Source organism: Gastrolobium bilobum, unplaced genomic scaffold, assembly GCF_033153095.1.
Source record: "Gastrolobium bilobum isolate Gb01-03AN ecotype WA unplaced genomic scaffold, APGP_CSIRO_Gbil_v1 utg8217, whole genome shotgun sequence".
Lineage (NCBI taxonomy): Eukaryota > Viridiplantae > Streptophyta > Magnoliopsida > Fabales > Fabaceae > Gastrolobium > Gastrolobium bilobum.
Window position 1 is genome coordinate 1 of NW_026895814.1, and position 16,075 is coordinate 16,075.

General features: G+C 40.3%; 2 protein-coding genes across 2 annotated transcripts; both read right to left on the reverse strand.

Annotated features, from left to right (window-relative positions):
• Window positions 1-2,218: 2,218 nt before the first annotated feature.
• On the reverse strand, window positions 2,219-2,701 carry LOC133296152 (uncharacterized). The gene has a single exon (XM_061495101.1). The coding sequence runs from the start codon at window positions 2,699-2,701 to the stop codon at window positions 2,219-2,221; it is 483 nt and encodes a 160-aa protein (XP_061351085.1).
• Window positions 2,702-3,001: 300 nt separating this feature from the next.
• Window positions 3,002-3,670, reverse strand: LOC133296153 (uncharacterized). The gene has a single exon (XM_061495102.1). It carries the CDS (start codon window positions 3,668-3,670, stop codon window positions 3,002-3,004), a length of 669 nt encoding a protein of 222 aa, XP_061351086.1.
• Between the last annotated feature and the right edge of the window lie 12,405 nt (window positions 3,671-16,075).

Below are 16,075 nucleotides of genomic sequence, written 5' to 3' on the forward strand. Positions count from 1 at the left end.
CTGCCCTTCCACTATGGTGAAGCAGACCGAGTTTCTCACGAGCTTTCTGGCCTCGTCAGGCAGGACTCCTTTTTCCAAGTAGGCCACTATTGGCCTTCTCCAATCTTCATTCTCGGTTATTACCATGACGCACGTCGGCTCTGGGATGCTTTGCTGTATCACCGTACGATGATTTCTTGATCCCTTCGAGCTGGCGAGCTTTGACAAGATGCCCGCCCTACTATTTTCATTCTGAGGTATGTACTGGACCACCACCTCGTTAAACTCGACTAATAGCTCCTTGACTTGTTGGAGATACTTCATCATAAGGGGCCCCTTAGCTTGATATTTTCCTTCAACTTGTGAAGTTACTAGCTGCGGATTGCTGAGGATTTTTATCCTTCTTGCTCTGTGCTCCTTCGCCTGTGCTATTCCTGCGATGAAGGCCTCATATTCAGCTTGGTTATTTGAGGTCGGGAATGCCAGGTGAAGTGAGTGTTTGATGGAAACTCCCTCCGGGCTTTCAATGATCACTCCGGCTCCGTTCCCCTTAGAGTTTGAGGATCCGTCGACGTATATTGTCCAGAGCTCTTCATTTTCTTTTCCCTTCTGTTTGGGCGGGGTTAACTCCAGAATGAAGTCGGCCAATGCTTAAGATTTGATTGCATGTCGGGGTTCGTATGATATGTCAAACTCTGAGAGCTCGACGACCCAGTTGATCATCCTCCCAGCTAGATCCGGTTTGTGTAACACTTGTCTGATGGGCTGGTTGGTTCTCACGACTATTCGGTGCCCTTGGAAGTAAGGTCGGAGCCTCCTTGCCGTGGTAAGCAAAGCGAACGCCACCTTTTTGAGCTTCTGGTATCGGAGTTCAGGTCCTTGTAGTGTCCGACCTACAAAGTAGATCGGCTATTGTGATTTGTCAGTCTCCCTTACCAGAGCGGCGCTAATGGCTTCTTCACCCACGGAAAGGTATAAGATCAATATTTCTCCGGGCTTTGGCTTCGACAACACGGGTGGGGTGGCTAAGCACCTCTTGATTTCTTCGAATGTCATTTTGCAGTCTTCTCCCCATCCGAACTCCGCCTCCTTTTTCAGCAGCTTGAAGAAAGGAAAGGCTTTTTCTGCCGACTTAGGCAGGAACCTGGTTAAGGCTTCCAGGCGACTTGTGAGCTGTTAAATTTCTTTCTTGCTTTTCGGTTGCTTCATCTTGAGGATGGCCTTGCATTTGTCGGTGTTGACTTCAACTCCCCGGTTGGTGAGCATGAAGCCCAAAATTTTTCCAACTGGTACTTTGGAGGCGCATTTGGCCGGATTTAATCTGATTTTTCGAGCTCTCAGTTGCTCAAAAGTCTCTCTGAGGTCGGCTATATGTGTAGTTATGTGCACTGATTTGATGATCATGTTGTCGATGTACACCTCCAAGTTCCTTCCAATTTGGTTTTGGAAGACACGGTTCATCATCCTTTGGTAGGTCGTCCCGGCATTTTTGAGGCCAAAAGGCATGACGTTATAGCAAAAGTTTCCCTTCTCCGAGATGAATGCGGTCTTCTCGTGATCATCTGGGTGTAGTGGGATTTTATTATACCCAGAGTATGCGTCCATGAATGATAGTAGCTGAAATCCTGATGAATTATCAACTAGCTGGTCAATGTTTGGCATCAGATACGAGTCCTTAGGGCAGACCTTATTAAGGTCGGTGTAGTCCACGCAAATTCTCCACTTCCCACTCGGTTTTTTCACCATCACAACATTGGACAACCAAGTGGTGTACTGTATTTCCCTGATGAAGCCGGCTTCCAACAGTTCGTCCACGTGTTCGTTCAAAGCCTGACGTCGGTCAGATCCTATCTTCCTCTTCTTTTGGGATACTGGCTTCGATCCGGGGTACATAGAGAGCTTGTGATAGCAGAAGGTTGGGTCTATACCTGGGATCTCCGAAGCCTTCCATGCAAACACGTCAGAGTTTTCATTCAGGAAAGCGACCAGCTCCTTTTTGAATTCGACCTTCAGGCTCTTTCCTACCTTGGTGTGTCCTTTACCATCCTTTCCAATATTGATGTCTTCTAGCTCTCCTTGGGGTTCTGGATGAGGTGCTTGGAGCTCCTCCCTCATATCCAATTCCACCAAGTTTACCTCGTTTCCGCATGGGAATATCGACTGGTCTCTGGTGGAGGCTTTACCTCCACTTTTGAGCCGAGGGGGAGATGATGGACCTCTGTGATTGACTTTTAGAGTTTCATAGTAGCAAGATGATGACCTTGTTCTTTGCCCCCGACATCTTCAGTGCTTGATGCTTGGTGGAGATTAACATGTCCCAGTCATGAATTATAGGTCGGCCAATGATCACGTTGTACAAAGAAGGAGTGTCTACTACGACAAACCGAACCCTTCCAGCTCGGAAAGCGTCCTTCGTTCCTAAAGTCAGCTTTAGGTCTATATAACCCTTTGGAGGGGATGGCTCTCCGTTGAATCCAATTAACTTGGTGGCGCATGGTTTCAAGTCTTTTTCATCCAAGTTCATCCTTTGGAAAGCGTTCCAGAAAAGTATGTCCGCGCAGCTTCCGTGATCGATGAAGATTCTTTTGACCTGGCAGTTAACTAGCACAACGGTGATCACCAGACCATCAGTGTGTCCGGGTATGACCATTTCTAGATCCTCTTGGGTAAAGAACAGTCTTGGGGGAGCAGGGCTGCTGGCTTTCCCTTTGAAGGTCGGCATGTCTCTTACCGACATGACCTCCTTCAGGTACTTCCTCCTTGCATTGGTCGTGTCGCCTCCTCCACCCAGAGCTCCGCTTATCACGTTGCATTCAAATTTGGCTTCTTGGAATTTGTGGACTTTATCTTCGACCCTTTTGCCCTTCGAGGGACAATCTTGTTCCTAATCTTTGGTATGCTCTCTCTTCGGGCTGCGACTTCTGCTCTGGCTCCTTTGCCTTCGCTTATTATTCTTCTTGCCCTGAGTTCGAATGATGTATTGCTTCAGCTTTCCATCTCTGATGTTCTTTTCAATGGCATCTCAGAGGTCCCAGCAGTCATCCGTGATGTGACCGTTCTGGTCATGAAAGGCGCAGTACTTATTTCTGTCCAATCCACTCTTGCTCTTGAGGGGTCGAGATCTCTCGACGTTACACATTTCTGTTTGAGCCACCTCTTTCCATATCCGAGATCTGGACATGTTCAAAGGCATGTAATTGTCATACTTGCTCCTTGGAGATCGGTCATCCGATCTCTTGTCACGAGTGTCGTTTCCCTTCTTCGACCCCCGCTGATCCCGATCTTTGTTTTTCTTACTCGGACTCCTGCGATTCGGGTTTCGTCCTCTGGTATCTCCGTAAGCCTTCTGTATGTCTTCCATGTCAATGTACTTGTCCGACCTTCTCCTGAACTCCTCCAGGTCATTGACCGGGTTCTTATAGATTGACATTGCAAGTGGAGATTCGCCATCTAATCCCGAGATGATCAGATGCAGGTGTACCGGTTCAGTTAAATTCTGAACCTTGAGGGCAGCATCTTTAAATCTATCGAGGTATTTCCTCAATGATTCGTTCTCTTTTTGTCGGATTCTTCCGAAAGCATAGGCCGACATTGGATGTGCCTTACTTGTTGCAAAGTTCAGTCGGAAAGTCCGAGCCAGGTCCTCGAATGAGTCGATCGAGTTCCTGGGAAGCCTGGTTATCCATGCCATTGCCTGACCTGTCAATGTTGTCGCGAAGATTCTGGCCTTAATAGGTCCAGTTATCCCATTGAATAGCATCCCGGTTCAGTTAAATTCTGAACCTTGAGGGCGGCATCTTTAAAACTATCGAGGTATTTCCTCAATGACTCGTTCTTCTTTTGTCGGATTCTTCCCAAAGCATAGGCCGGCATTGGATGTGCCTTACTTGTTGCAAAGTTCAGTCGGAAAGTCCGAGCCAGGTCCTCGAACGAGTCGATCGAGTTCCTGGAAAACCTGGTTATCCATGCCATTGCCTGACCCGTCAATGTTGTCGCGAAGATTTTGGCCTTAATAGGTCCAGTTATCTCTTTGAATAACATCTCGGTCTTGAAAGCCTCTAAGTGGGCATCCGGGTCTTGACTTACGTCATATGGAGGTATCCTGGCACTCTTGAATCTCGGTTGGATTGCCAAGTTCATGACCCTTTCAGTGAATGGGCTATCATTAGCCTCCTCGTCATGGAGATAATTATCTCCTTGGTTGTTAACTGGTCCTCCGCCTTCTTTGTGATTGCCATGACGAAGATTTTGCACAGTCTCGGTTGCCGTGGCCGTGTTCTGTTGCTGCGGCCTGCCAGTTTCGACCTGACCTGCTCCTCTAGCTCGGCCTTCTGGTTTCGTATCTCAGCCTCCAATGCCTCCATCATCTGGGCATCTAACCTTTGTTGGGCTAGGAATCTGTTTTCCATCTCTTGCATCCTTTGAAGGATTGCATTCATGGCTCTAGTGGTCACATCTCATGGCTGATCATTCTATGGGCGTGCTGTCTCCACCGGTGCGTTGGTCTGCGTTCTTAAGGGCGGCATCTGCGTGCCGACCTCGCCGACCTGGACATCCACTAACACGGGAGATGTCGTTGACTGGAGATGTTCCAGCGCAAACAGGTGTGGCAGCAGTTGGGCAGTGCTGGACGTCGAACGAGCGTTCATCATCGTGGAATGGGAGTCGAAATTTATAGTTTCCCACAGACGGCGCCAATGTTCGGTCCTGGAAAGACCGTATTGCTATACCGTATGGTATATGCTCAAAGATACTGTATAAAATGATATATACTTGGCTTATAGCCGATGTCCCAATCACTACGCACAAACAATAGGCTTATAGCCAAGACGTGGGTGTGTGCACAGTGTTGGCCGTATAAGTAAATAGGTTAAATAGTGTGTACTTGGGGTCCTTAGGCTCTTATTTATAAGGATTACCTTCTTAGTCTGGGCCTTTTGAGATCTCCCGGATTGCGTAGGATTCAGCTCCCTTTCTGTTGGGATGAGATCGTTATCTTAAGTGTTTTGACTGCTTAATGTTGTTGAGATACTCATGTATCTATCTCTTAGTGGATTCTTAGGTGAGTAGTTGAGATATGATATTCATATCCATAACAGTAGTAATAATATCTATCTCATAATTTACCCATAAAAAAGAAGAAGAAGATGTAGACAATACAATATCTCTCTTATGATCGACCCACCACAAACCAAGCAGATCAAGTATCATGCTATGCTAACGTTTTCTTGCGATTTTTATATACAAAAATCTTGAGATTTTTGAACCACTCGAGTTTGTTTTATTGAGCATGTTAGTCCTCATAATAGCATCATGTATGATTCACGAACAAATAGTACCAAAAAAGTAAATAAAGTTAAGAACTACTCTAGTTTTAGATAAAGAATATTATTTTATTTTATCTTTTATTTGTTACTACGTATGAAATAGCCATTCTGCTACTAATAAACTCATTCTTTTAACATTTTAATCATCATACATAGCCGATTTAACAGAGTATCAGGAACATTAGGAAAGGAAGGAAAAAAATAAATGCAAGAGGATTCAAAAACTAGGACCTGACACATTCATATACTCAATTTTGCAACAATAGACAAGCAAGCAGATTTCGTAAAAATTAAATTAGAACAAATGGTTTTCTTCCTATTAATCACGACATAGGTAAAATGGAAAGGTAAAAGAACATGCAAGTTCACAAATAATGACAAGTTTTTTTCTTTTTCTTTTTTAGATTATCCCAATGTAATTCCCTAGATTTCTTATAGACTAATTCGGAGTTCGGGACGAATTCAGAACTAAAGTTTTAAACTTCTTCCAAAAATAATAATGGAGAGGATTGTACACATACTCTCACCCTGCTCAGCTCCTATGCGTCAAATGAACTATCTTCATTTGACAAACACTAACAAGCTGCAAATATATCAAATGGTTACAAAACTCAAGCAAGTAACTTAAACTTGATCGCTTGAAAAACAACATTAAGTAGTAGTTGTTTTGTGTGTGGTATTAAACAAAGCACACTATCATTTTCTCTTTGTATTTGTGTGTTTATATTCCTTGCCTATTATCAGAAAAAACGGTGTGTTTTGGTTGCTGATAGTTTTAGTTAGTTTTGTGACTTATACATAGTCACGTGATTGGCATGAGATATTATTATCTTCAGTTTTACTCTTTGAAGCAATTTCACTTTACTCTCTCTTATTCTCCAAAGTAGAGGTGACAGAAAAATGTCATCAGTGGGCAAAATACGAGTTGTGTCAATCCGTGGGATAAAATGAATAGTATGCGAGTTTGGATAAATGACAGGAATTAGTATCGAGTCGTGTCACGGATTGACCCGTGTGACTCGCGTATTAACCCACAAACTTTATTTTATCAAAAAAATAAAAAAATTGAAATTTTGGTGAATTTTACGTATCCCATTACAAGTCTTGAGTCAATCTGCGTATTTTATTCCCTTTTTTCTTTTATTTTTAATCTTTTTAGAAAAAATAAATAAATTATCAATTTTTACGAGCCAAGCAATGTGACCCGCAACCTGAGGCGAGTGGTGTCTAGGTTTCGTTGTTTGACCCAGGAACAAAAATGGGTCATTTACGTGTTAGACAATTTGACCAGACTTCACACAACACAAACCCACCCGTCGACACATTTTGTCACCCCAATTCGAAGGTTCACAAAAGCTCTCTACTAGGGTTTTCTCTCGAGAAAACTATTCTTATGCTAAGGGCCTGTTTTGTGTGATGTATAAGGTTGATAGTATAAGCTTATACAGCAAGATCTTTTTATACATCAAAATGATATAAAACTTAATCAGGCTTAGGAGGGTAGGGTTAGCCCTGATAAGTGTTGATGTATTAACCAATGCAATTATAAAAAATTAATATTATTTTAATATTAATATATTAAATTAAAAAATAATTTTTCAATATATAATTTTTTAAAATACTAGAGATTTTTATTTTTATAAAAATTATATTTTTTGGATACACTGATCAACGGATTTCTATAAAAATTAATATCATCTGATATATTTGGGAGAATTATATAAATTCATTATTAAAGCTATTTTTGTCAAAAATATTTATTTTTATCCTATCTAATATTATACCAAATATTGAATAATATTATCTTATACAATTTATTATTTTATACAATATCTTGCCAAACGCTGGATAGTATTAAAATTTAATCAGGTGATATACAATCAAATCTTATATTATCATGTCTTATACTATCAGACCTTATCCTATATATTGAATATCAAGAACAAGGAGATTTATAAGTAATCCGTGTGTCTCAACTACACAACGGAGAGTCTATTATATAACTCAAAAGAAAGAAAATACAAAGAGATATACATGATGTGAGACTTCTATACTACTATTCTAAACTATTATTTACAATACTCCCCCTCAAGCTGGAGCATATAAATCATATGCACCAAGCTTGTTACATAAGTGATCTATCCTAGGCTTTCTCAAAGACTTAGTGAAAACATCAGCTAATTGATCAGTTGAGTTAACAAAGCTAGTGACTATATCTCCAAAGAGGACTTTTTCTCTAACAAAATGACAGTCTATCTCAATATGCTTGGTCTTTTCATGAAACACTATATTGGAAGCAATATGTAAAGCAACTTGATTATCTCAAATGAGAGATGTTGTGCCAATGTCTCCAAATTTGAGTTCCTTCAATAGTTGTTTTAACCAGATAAGTTCACAGGTAGTTGTGGCCATGGAGCGATATTCCGCTTCAGCACTTGATCTGGCAACTACATTTTGTTTCTTGCTTTTCCAAGAAACCAAGTTACCTCCAAGGAATACACAATACCCAGATGTGGATCTTCTATCACTGGGGGAACTTGCTCAATCAGCATCTGAGTATCCCTCAACTCTGGTATGACCTTTGTTTTTATAGAGGAGACCTTTACCTGGAGCATTCTTGATATACTTGAGGATACGGATCACTGCATTCCAATGATCTTCACAAGGAGAATTCAAGAACTGACTTACTACACTGACTGCAAATGAGATGTCTGGTCAAGTAACTGTAAGATAGTTCAGCTTCCCAACCAATCTTCTATACCTTTCTGGATCTGAAAATAGCTCCCCCTGATTTGGCATAAGCTTGACATTTGGATCCATGGGGGTATCGACGGGCTTAGCATTCAACAAAGTTGTCTCCTTTAGAATGTCCATAGCATACTTCCTCTAGGATATCACAATACCATCCTTGGATTGAGCCACTTCAATTCCCAAGAAATATCGTAGTCTTCCGAGATCCTTTGTCTGAAAATGATGATTGAGATGTTGTTTTAACTAAGTAATGCCTTGATGGTCATCACCTGTAATGACAATGTCATCAACATATACAACCAAATAAATAGATCCAGAGTCTGAGTGGCGATAAAAGACTGAGTGATCAGCCGCACTCCGAGTCATACCAAACTGCTGAACAATGGTGCTAAACCTTTCAAACCAAGCTCGTGGAGACTGTTTGAGACCATACAAAGATTTGCGGAGTCGACAAACTAGACTGGACTCCCCCTGAGCAACAAATCCAGGAGGTTGCTCCATATAAACTTCTTCCGCAAGATCACCATTGAGGAAAACATTTTTGACACCCAATTGATAAAGGGGCCAATGACGAATAGCAGCCATAGTAATAAAGATGCGAACATACGCCATTTTTGCCACAGGGGAAAATGTATCCCCATAATCTTCACCAAACACCTGAGTATATCCCTTGGCCACCAAACGTGCTTTGAGACGATCAACATGTCCATCAGGACCAACCTTGACAGTAAATATCCATCTACATCCAACAACAGATTTTCCAGAGGGAAGAGGAACCAGATCCCAAGTACCACTGCCATGAAGTGCACACATCTCGTCAATCATAGCCTGTCGCCATCCGGGATGGGATAATGCCTCACCTGTAGTCTTAGGAACAGATACAGAAGACAAAGAAGAAAGACAAACAAAATGTGATTGAGAAAGGCGATGATAACTCATATTTATTGAATACCCGGGTGGAGGACGAATATTACGAGTACCTTTTCGGAGAGCAATGGGAAGGTCAATGTCGGAGGGCGGGACCTAAACCGCAGGAGTTGATGACGGCAGATCTGAGTCCATAGGAACCTCATCAATGTCTTGGGGTATGGGTGGATGTGACCGACAGTGATAAACTTGGAGAGGAGGATCTGGTGCTGGGACATATAGAGAAGTGACAGTAGGCGGTGGTGGTGTGGAATATGGTGCAGGCAGTGGTGGTGTGGAATCTGGTGTCGGAACATATTGAATTGGAACAGAGGGTAAAGGTAACTGAGTATCAACAGAATCATCGGGAATAGAGGTGGAGCCAAAAAATGGCACAGACTCAAAGAAAGTAACATCCGCCGAGACAAAAGAGCGATGGAGACTGGGAGAGTAACACCGATAACCTTTTTGTGTCCGGGTGTAACCGAGGAACACACATTTGTGGGATTTGGCAGACAACTTGTCACAATTGGGACCGAGTTCATGGACAAAACAAGTAGAACCAAAAATCGAAGGGGTAAGGAATGTAAAGGCTGATGAGGAAACAAGATAGAGTACGGTACCTAGTTAGCAAGGACAGAGGAAGGCATGCGATTAATGAGATAGCATGCGGTGAGAACAACATCACCCCAAAAACTGGTAGGAACGTTCCCATGAATTAAGAGTGTCCGAGCTGTTTCAATAAGATGACGATTTTTTCTTTCAGCAACCCCGTTTTGTTGGGGGGTGTGTGTGCGCATGATGTGTGGTGAAGAATGCCGTGAGATGCCATGAATGATTGAAATGGTTGAGACAGATACTCACGAGCATTATCACTACGAAAAGTGCGGATAGGAATACCAAAATGAGTAAGAATTTCATGATAAAACTTCTGAAATATGGAGAACAACTCAGAGCGATTTTTCAATAAAAATAACCAAGTGTTTCGAGAATAATCGTCAATAAAGGTAACAAAATATCTATAACCCCGAGTTGATTCAGTACGACTGGGTCCCCAAACATCAGAGTGAACCAAACTAAAAGGAGAGGAGGCACGACGATTGACTCTATTAGGAAAAGAACTGCGAGTATGTTTCTCGAATTGGCATGATTCACATTGCAAAGTAGACAGCTTGGACAAACATGGCACCATCTTCTGGAGCTTTGTAAGACTAGGATGACCCAACTGAACGTGAATAGTGAGTGGAGAATCTAATATTGAATGAGCATGAGAGGAGCTGGAGAGCAGGTAAAGGCCATTGGACTCAAATCTGCCGCCAATTGTCCTCCCTGAATTTCGATCCTGTAAGACAACAGAATTTTGGGTAAAAGAAATGAGACAATCAAGAGAATGTATTAAACGGCTAATGGAAAGGAGATTAAAGGGCGAACCAGGGACATAGAGCACATTTTCAATAGTAATGGAGGGAAAGGGATGTACTATTCCAATCCCATGAGACTGAACCTGGGAACCATTAGCCATAGTGACAGTAGACAAATAACCAGAGGTAGAAAGAGAGGAAAACAAAGATTTATTACCAGAAATATGATCAGAGGCACCAGAATCAAGAACCCAATGACCAAATGATGAACTTTGAGTGAAACCAGCAACATTATTACCTGTATGCACAACAGTAGCAGTGGAACCAGTGATCGTGAGCCGAGAAATATCTTGAGGAAGGATAAATGAGCTAGAATCAGCCATGGATCAAGAACAATTTGTTGAAACAAAGATGTCGTGAAAAATAATGGAAAGAGGAGAAATGCTTCGGAAGGGCCGCAACGGACTCGAAAACACAAGGTAAGGATCGATCTGAACACAAAAGGAAAGGGCGATCCTGACGGTGGAAGCCGAGCGTATGTTTCACGCACGTGAGGGTGCTTCAGTGGGAATTTAGGAGCGGGCCTTGGACGGAAAGAACTGCCTCCTTGTGACGATCACAACTATGGGTGGCTCGCCGGAAAAAGTGCCTGAAAAGTGATCGGTGGTGGCGGTCAACGACGGTAAAACAGTGGTCCAAGACGCTCGCAACCTCTGATGACGGTGGGCCTTGCGGCGTTGGGTAGATCAGCTTCTTCTGAGTCCGTTGATGTACTTTTTGATCAAAACGGTCGCCGGAAAACTTTTCCGGTGGAGGACGGTGGTGGGAGGCGGTGGCCGGAAACTGACGATGGTGACAGTTTTCGGAAAGATTTTTACTCGGTAGACAGTGGGTCTACCGTAAAGATGCGGATATTGTTAGGCTCTAGATACCATATTGAATATCAAGAACAAGGAGATTTATAAGTAATCCGTGTGTCTCAACTACACAGCGGAGAGTCTATTATATAACTCAAAAGAAAGAAAATACAAAGAGATATACATGATGTGGGACTTCTATACTACTATTCTAAACTATTATTTACAACACTATATCAATTATGCGGTAACTGTGATAGTGTGATCGTGGTTCAATCTTGCCTACATTCAATGTTTTTGCTTCACAGTTCTGTGTTGCAGGTTGAGGTGTGGTACTTTCTTGGACATTTCTCTTTGTTCCAAGGTTGCAAACAAGACGGAGAAGAAGGAAGCTTGGAGCTGCGATAAAGGATGAACAGAGCATATATAAATAACAGAGCATTGTTCATAAATATATTTAAACAGAGCATACACAAATAACAAATAAATCGAGGCTTAACCAGCCTTCTACGGAGTGAATAAGATAAAGCAACATCAATTTTCAAAGTTTACGGTGGAGAAGGCCAGAAGGAAGAACGGACTAGCGATTCTCCTCATGTAATGTAAGAAATTTCAGAAAACTTGCATGTCTCTTATCCTTCATTCCAAGGGTATTCTTCTGTTTTCAGCTGAGATTAGGTGACAATTGAAACCATTCCCATGGAACCCTACTAGATTAGATATGGTGCAACCTAAGCATGCAAGTGCAGGATGGACAGCGCGCGCGCACACACATATAAAGAGAAAATGACCAATTTGCCCCTACTTTAAATAGAAATTTAAATGGAAGGCAAAGGTAGTTTGAATATTCTATTATCTACCAAAGAGAAACAAAATTTATCAAGTTACATTCACACACACATAAATATGCATCTAAAGTCTGTTTGGATGAATTTATTTTTTCAAAAGCTATTTTTTTTAAAATGAAGAAACATTTCTCAAAACAAAAAAAAATCTATTTGGATATTTGGTTTTAAAAAAGATAGAAGGTATAAAAAAGTTAAAAACATTTTTTTTTTGGAAGATAAATTTTTTAGCTTTTTAAAAAAATAAAAGTCAAAAGCTAAATTTAAAAAAAAAAATCTAAATAACCTGGCCTCTTAATTTTGAATGGGGTTGTTATATTATAGTAAGGGTGAATGAGGCAATACAGGAAGTGGTCGTACTGGTATTAGTAGTTGGGTTAATAAGAATTCATCTGGTTGGAACAATAATATTGGCAAGTATTGGGGTCATGACTCATGGCGGTGCTGGAAATGGAAATGGAAGTAGAATCATTATGGCCAGCAGAATATATAACTGTACGAGAATTTATAACAACACTAGCAAAAGTTATAAACTGTACATATACGTGGAATGATGTGTACGTAGGATGAATGTCTTTCCTTACTCTTTAAGTCTTTTATTATTTGAACTTCTTGGGATGTTAATCAGTTAGATGCTTCATCCTACTTAGCATGCATGGTCCAAATTCAACTTAAAAAAAAATTAGAGGAGTGTATTGGATTAGAATTTTAAAAGACTATTCAGAATTAAAGGGACTTTAAAAAAAATATTTTTTGTACAATTAAGATTTCGTAAGATTTGATTTTAAAGTATTTTAATAGAATTTATAAAATTTGAAAGGATAATATAGATTTCTAAGATTTTAAAAAATCATATAAATTTTTAACAAACATTCAAAATTACAAAAGTCAATAAAAATATAACAAAGAAATGCAATGATATTAATAAAAAAATGTAAAACCTAATATAATTTTCTCAATCAGTACAATTCATGATAAAATTTCGTTTGAAATTTTTTGCAATTGGCCTTGTAAACCTTGGAGTTTTTTTGTTCTATGTGATGAGAGTTTTCTCACCATATATCATATGCATATTTTCATTAAGTATTCCAAGAAAATTTTGAACCTGAATTTCTGGGTTTTATTACATGAAAGTTTTGAAAATTTCTCAAATTATTTCAATCGATTGATTGAAACCTTAAATTGCTTTGAGACTTTTGAAAAACAAGTTTTAGTGATCTATTGACACAAAAATTGTTTAAAATCATTTCCTATAGCGAAGGAATTTCGTTCATGAATGTATTATGAAAAATGTTGTTTCAATCTTTATTTAAATTGATATTGTTTTGTTGATGTAAAATGAAAATTGATTTGAGGGTTTTTGTCCCCTGGTTGTTTTCCCACTGTTCTATGTTGTATTTAATACAAAAATACACATTTTTGTGCCTTGAAAAATAACGACCAATGCTTGAAAAATTATTTTTTAAATTTCCAAAAACTCTAAAAAAAAGACTAAAAAATTTGCTGTTTTTGAGATGGATTAGATTAAAATCTTGTTGTTTTGTTTTTTCTGCGTTGTTTTGTGATAAAAATGGCTCAAAAATCTATTATTTTTTTGCTTTGATGAAGTTCCCATGGCAAAATCCGGTTTCGAGCAGGTCGACCCGCCAAAGGAATAAGAAGACACTGCAGTAGATAAATATCAAGAGAAATCTTCGGGGTTAGAGGGAGAATGTGAGAGAGGCATCCTATTTATATTTCTTACTAAAAAGTCTCATGAAATCTACATCAATAGAAAATCAATTAAAATTGTTAGATTTTTTTTTTTGGAAATACAATGAAAACTAAAGAAACATTAAAAAAAAACCCTATACTGGGCACAATCTTGGGAGACTAACTCCCCTCAAGCCATTACGAAGCAATTCCAAACAAGCCGTTGGAGGGACTTCCAGCACAATCAATTGTCCATCCTGATGAGGAGCATGAGTAGCAAGCCAATCAGCAACAAAATTGCCTTCTCTATAAGTATGACTAAGCTGAATAATCCAGTCTCTTTGAAGCATGCTACAAGCTCGGATGATTAAAGCAGAAAGAGGATGACTTACGTCACACCCTTTTCTTATAAATTCCAAAGCTACCTTGGAGTCACCCTCCACAAAGACTCTCCTAAATCCCTTATGCCAAGCCAGATCCATACCTGTCAAGAACCCCCAAATTTTCGCTGAAGTAGAAGTACCACTCCCAAGAAATTTTGTAAAACCAGTTAACCAGTTCCCAGCAGAATCCCTTATGACTCCACCACATGCAGTCCTTTGCCCACTGTCTATGCTGGAACCATCCACATTAAGTTTAACATAACCCTCAGAGGGAAAATTCCAGTGAATAAGACGTTCCTCTCTTCTAATCTCCTGATGACCAATCTTAATAAGAGTTTCATTAGCCAATTGAATATTACCACAAGTGTAGGTAATGCGCCTAATGAGACCATACTTCGAAGTGCTAGTTTGATCAAAGATCGCCTTATTTCTTTCCCCCCACAAACACCAAGCTATCACCCCAAAATACAAAGGCCAAGTTCGATCAGTTTGAAACGGACCTTTTAATCCTAGATTTGTCTGAATCCATATGTGAAGATCCATGGAGAAAAAGTCACTATGGTTATCAGAAGGAACCCAATGCTCCCATAATTCCCTGGCACCAGGACAATCTCTAATGGCATGTAAACTATTCTCAAGATTAGAATGACATCTCAGACACGCTGCATCTGTAGCCATGTGACGATGCACTCTACGAACATTAGTTAAAAGAGAACCTTTGTTTAGAAGCCATAAGAATTGCCTAATACGTTCAGGACCAGGCCAAGCCCAAATTACCTTCAAAATCCTATCTTGATGATAATACAAGGTACCCATGAGATAGTTATAAGCTGATTTCACTGGAAAAAACCCCATCTTGGCTACCTGCCCAAATAACACGGTCCGAAGAAGAATCCACTGTAGGAGGGAGCACACTACGAATCTTGTCTAATACTGAAGTAGGAAGAAGGTGCTGGAATAAAGGCCAGTCCCAATTACCATAACAAGTTACAAATTGAGACGTAAACCAATGAGTCATGATAGGAGGAATAGGTTGAACGGCCAGAGAAACAAGTTGAGGACATCCTGGCACCCACGAATCCATCCAAAAAGACGTATGAACCCCATCCCCTAAAATGATACAAGAATTCTCTAGAGTTTGAGGCCAATACTTAACAATAGCCTTCCATAAACCAGAATCATTTGCTGAAGCCGAGATACTTGGAATGAGCCTCTCCTCCACTTTATATTTGCTACGAAGGACCCAAACCCATAACGAATTACGATCAGTCATGATACGGTGACCTAGCTTCATGATAAAAGCCATATTATTCTCTTTAATTTTACGAAAACCAAGCCCCCCTACATTCTTCGGCAAACAGACCGTCTCCCAAGAAACCAGGTGAGCTTTCCTTCGTTCAGAAGTTGATCCCCAAATGAAATTCCTAGTTACACTCTCAATACGATCACACGTACCACTAGGAAAAATACAAGTTTGCATAGGATATTGAGGAATTGCAGTAAGAACTGACCTAGCCAAAGTTGATCTTCCTGCCAATGAAAGAGTACGTTGATTCCAGGCATTAAACGAGCTTGCATCCGATTTAAGATATAGCCAAACGTACTCTTTGTAACACGGCTATGACGAAGAGGAATACCTAAGTATTTACCCAAGTCATTTGTAGGAGAGTAGCCCATCAACTGGCTTAGATTCTGCACTTGGGTATGATTAACATTTCTGGAGAAGAAGACTTTTATTTTTTCCTTGCTAACCTTCTCACCAGAGCACCTGCAAAAATAATCAAGAATCTTATTAATAATAACAGCTTTCCCTTCTGTGGCTTCTGTAAAGAGAAGAAGATCATCTGCAAAAAATAGATGGGAAAGCAGTGGTCCCCTTCTATTCAATCTGATAGGCTTCCAAACGTCCTCCTGAACTGCTACATTAATCAAATGAGCAAGTCTTTCCATGCAAAGGATGAAAAGATAAGGAGA

Bases quoted from the DNA above. Each gene is read 5' to 3' on its own strand.
- LOC133296152 (XM_061495101.1), bottom strand. From the start codon at position 2,701: ATGCCGACCTTCAAAGGGAAAGCCAGCAGCCCTGCTCCCCCAAGACTG.
- LOC133296153 (XM_061495102.1), bottom strand. From the start codon at position 3,670: ATGGCATGGATAACCAGGCTTCCCAGGAACTCGATCGACTCATTCGAG.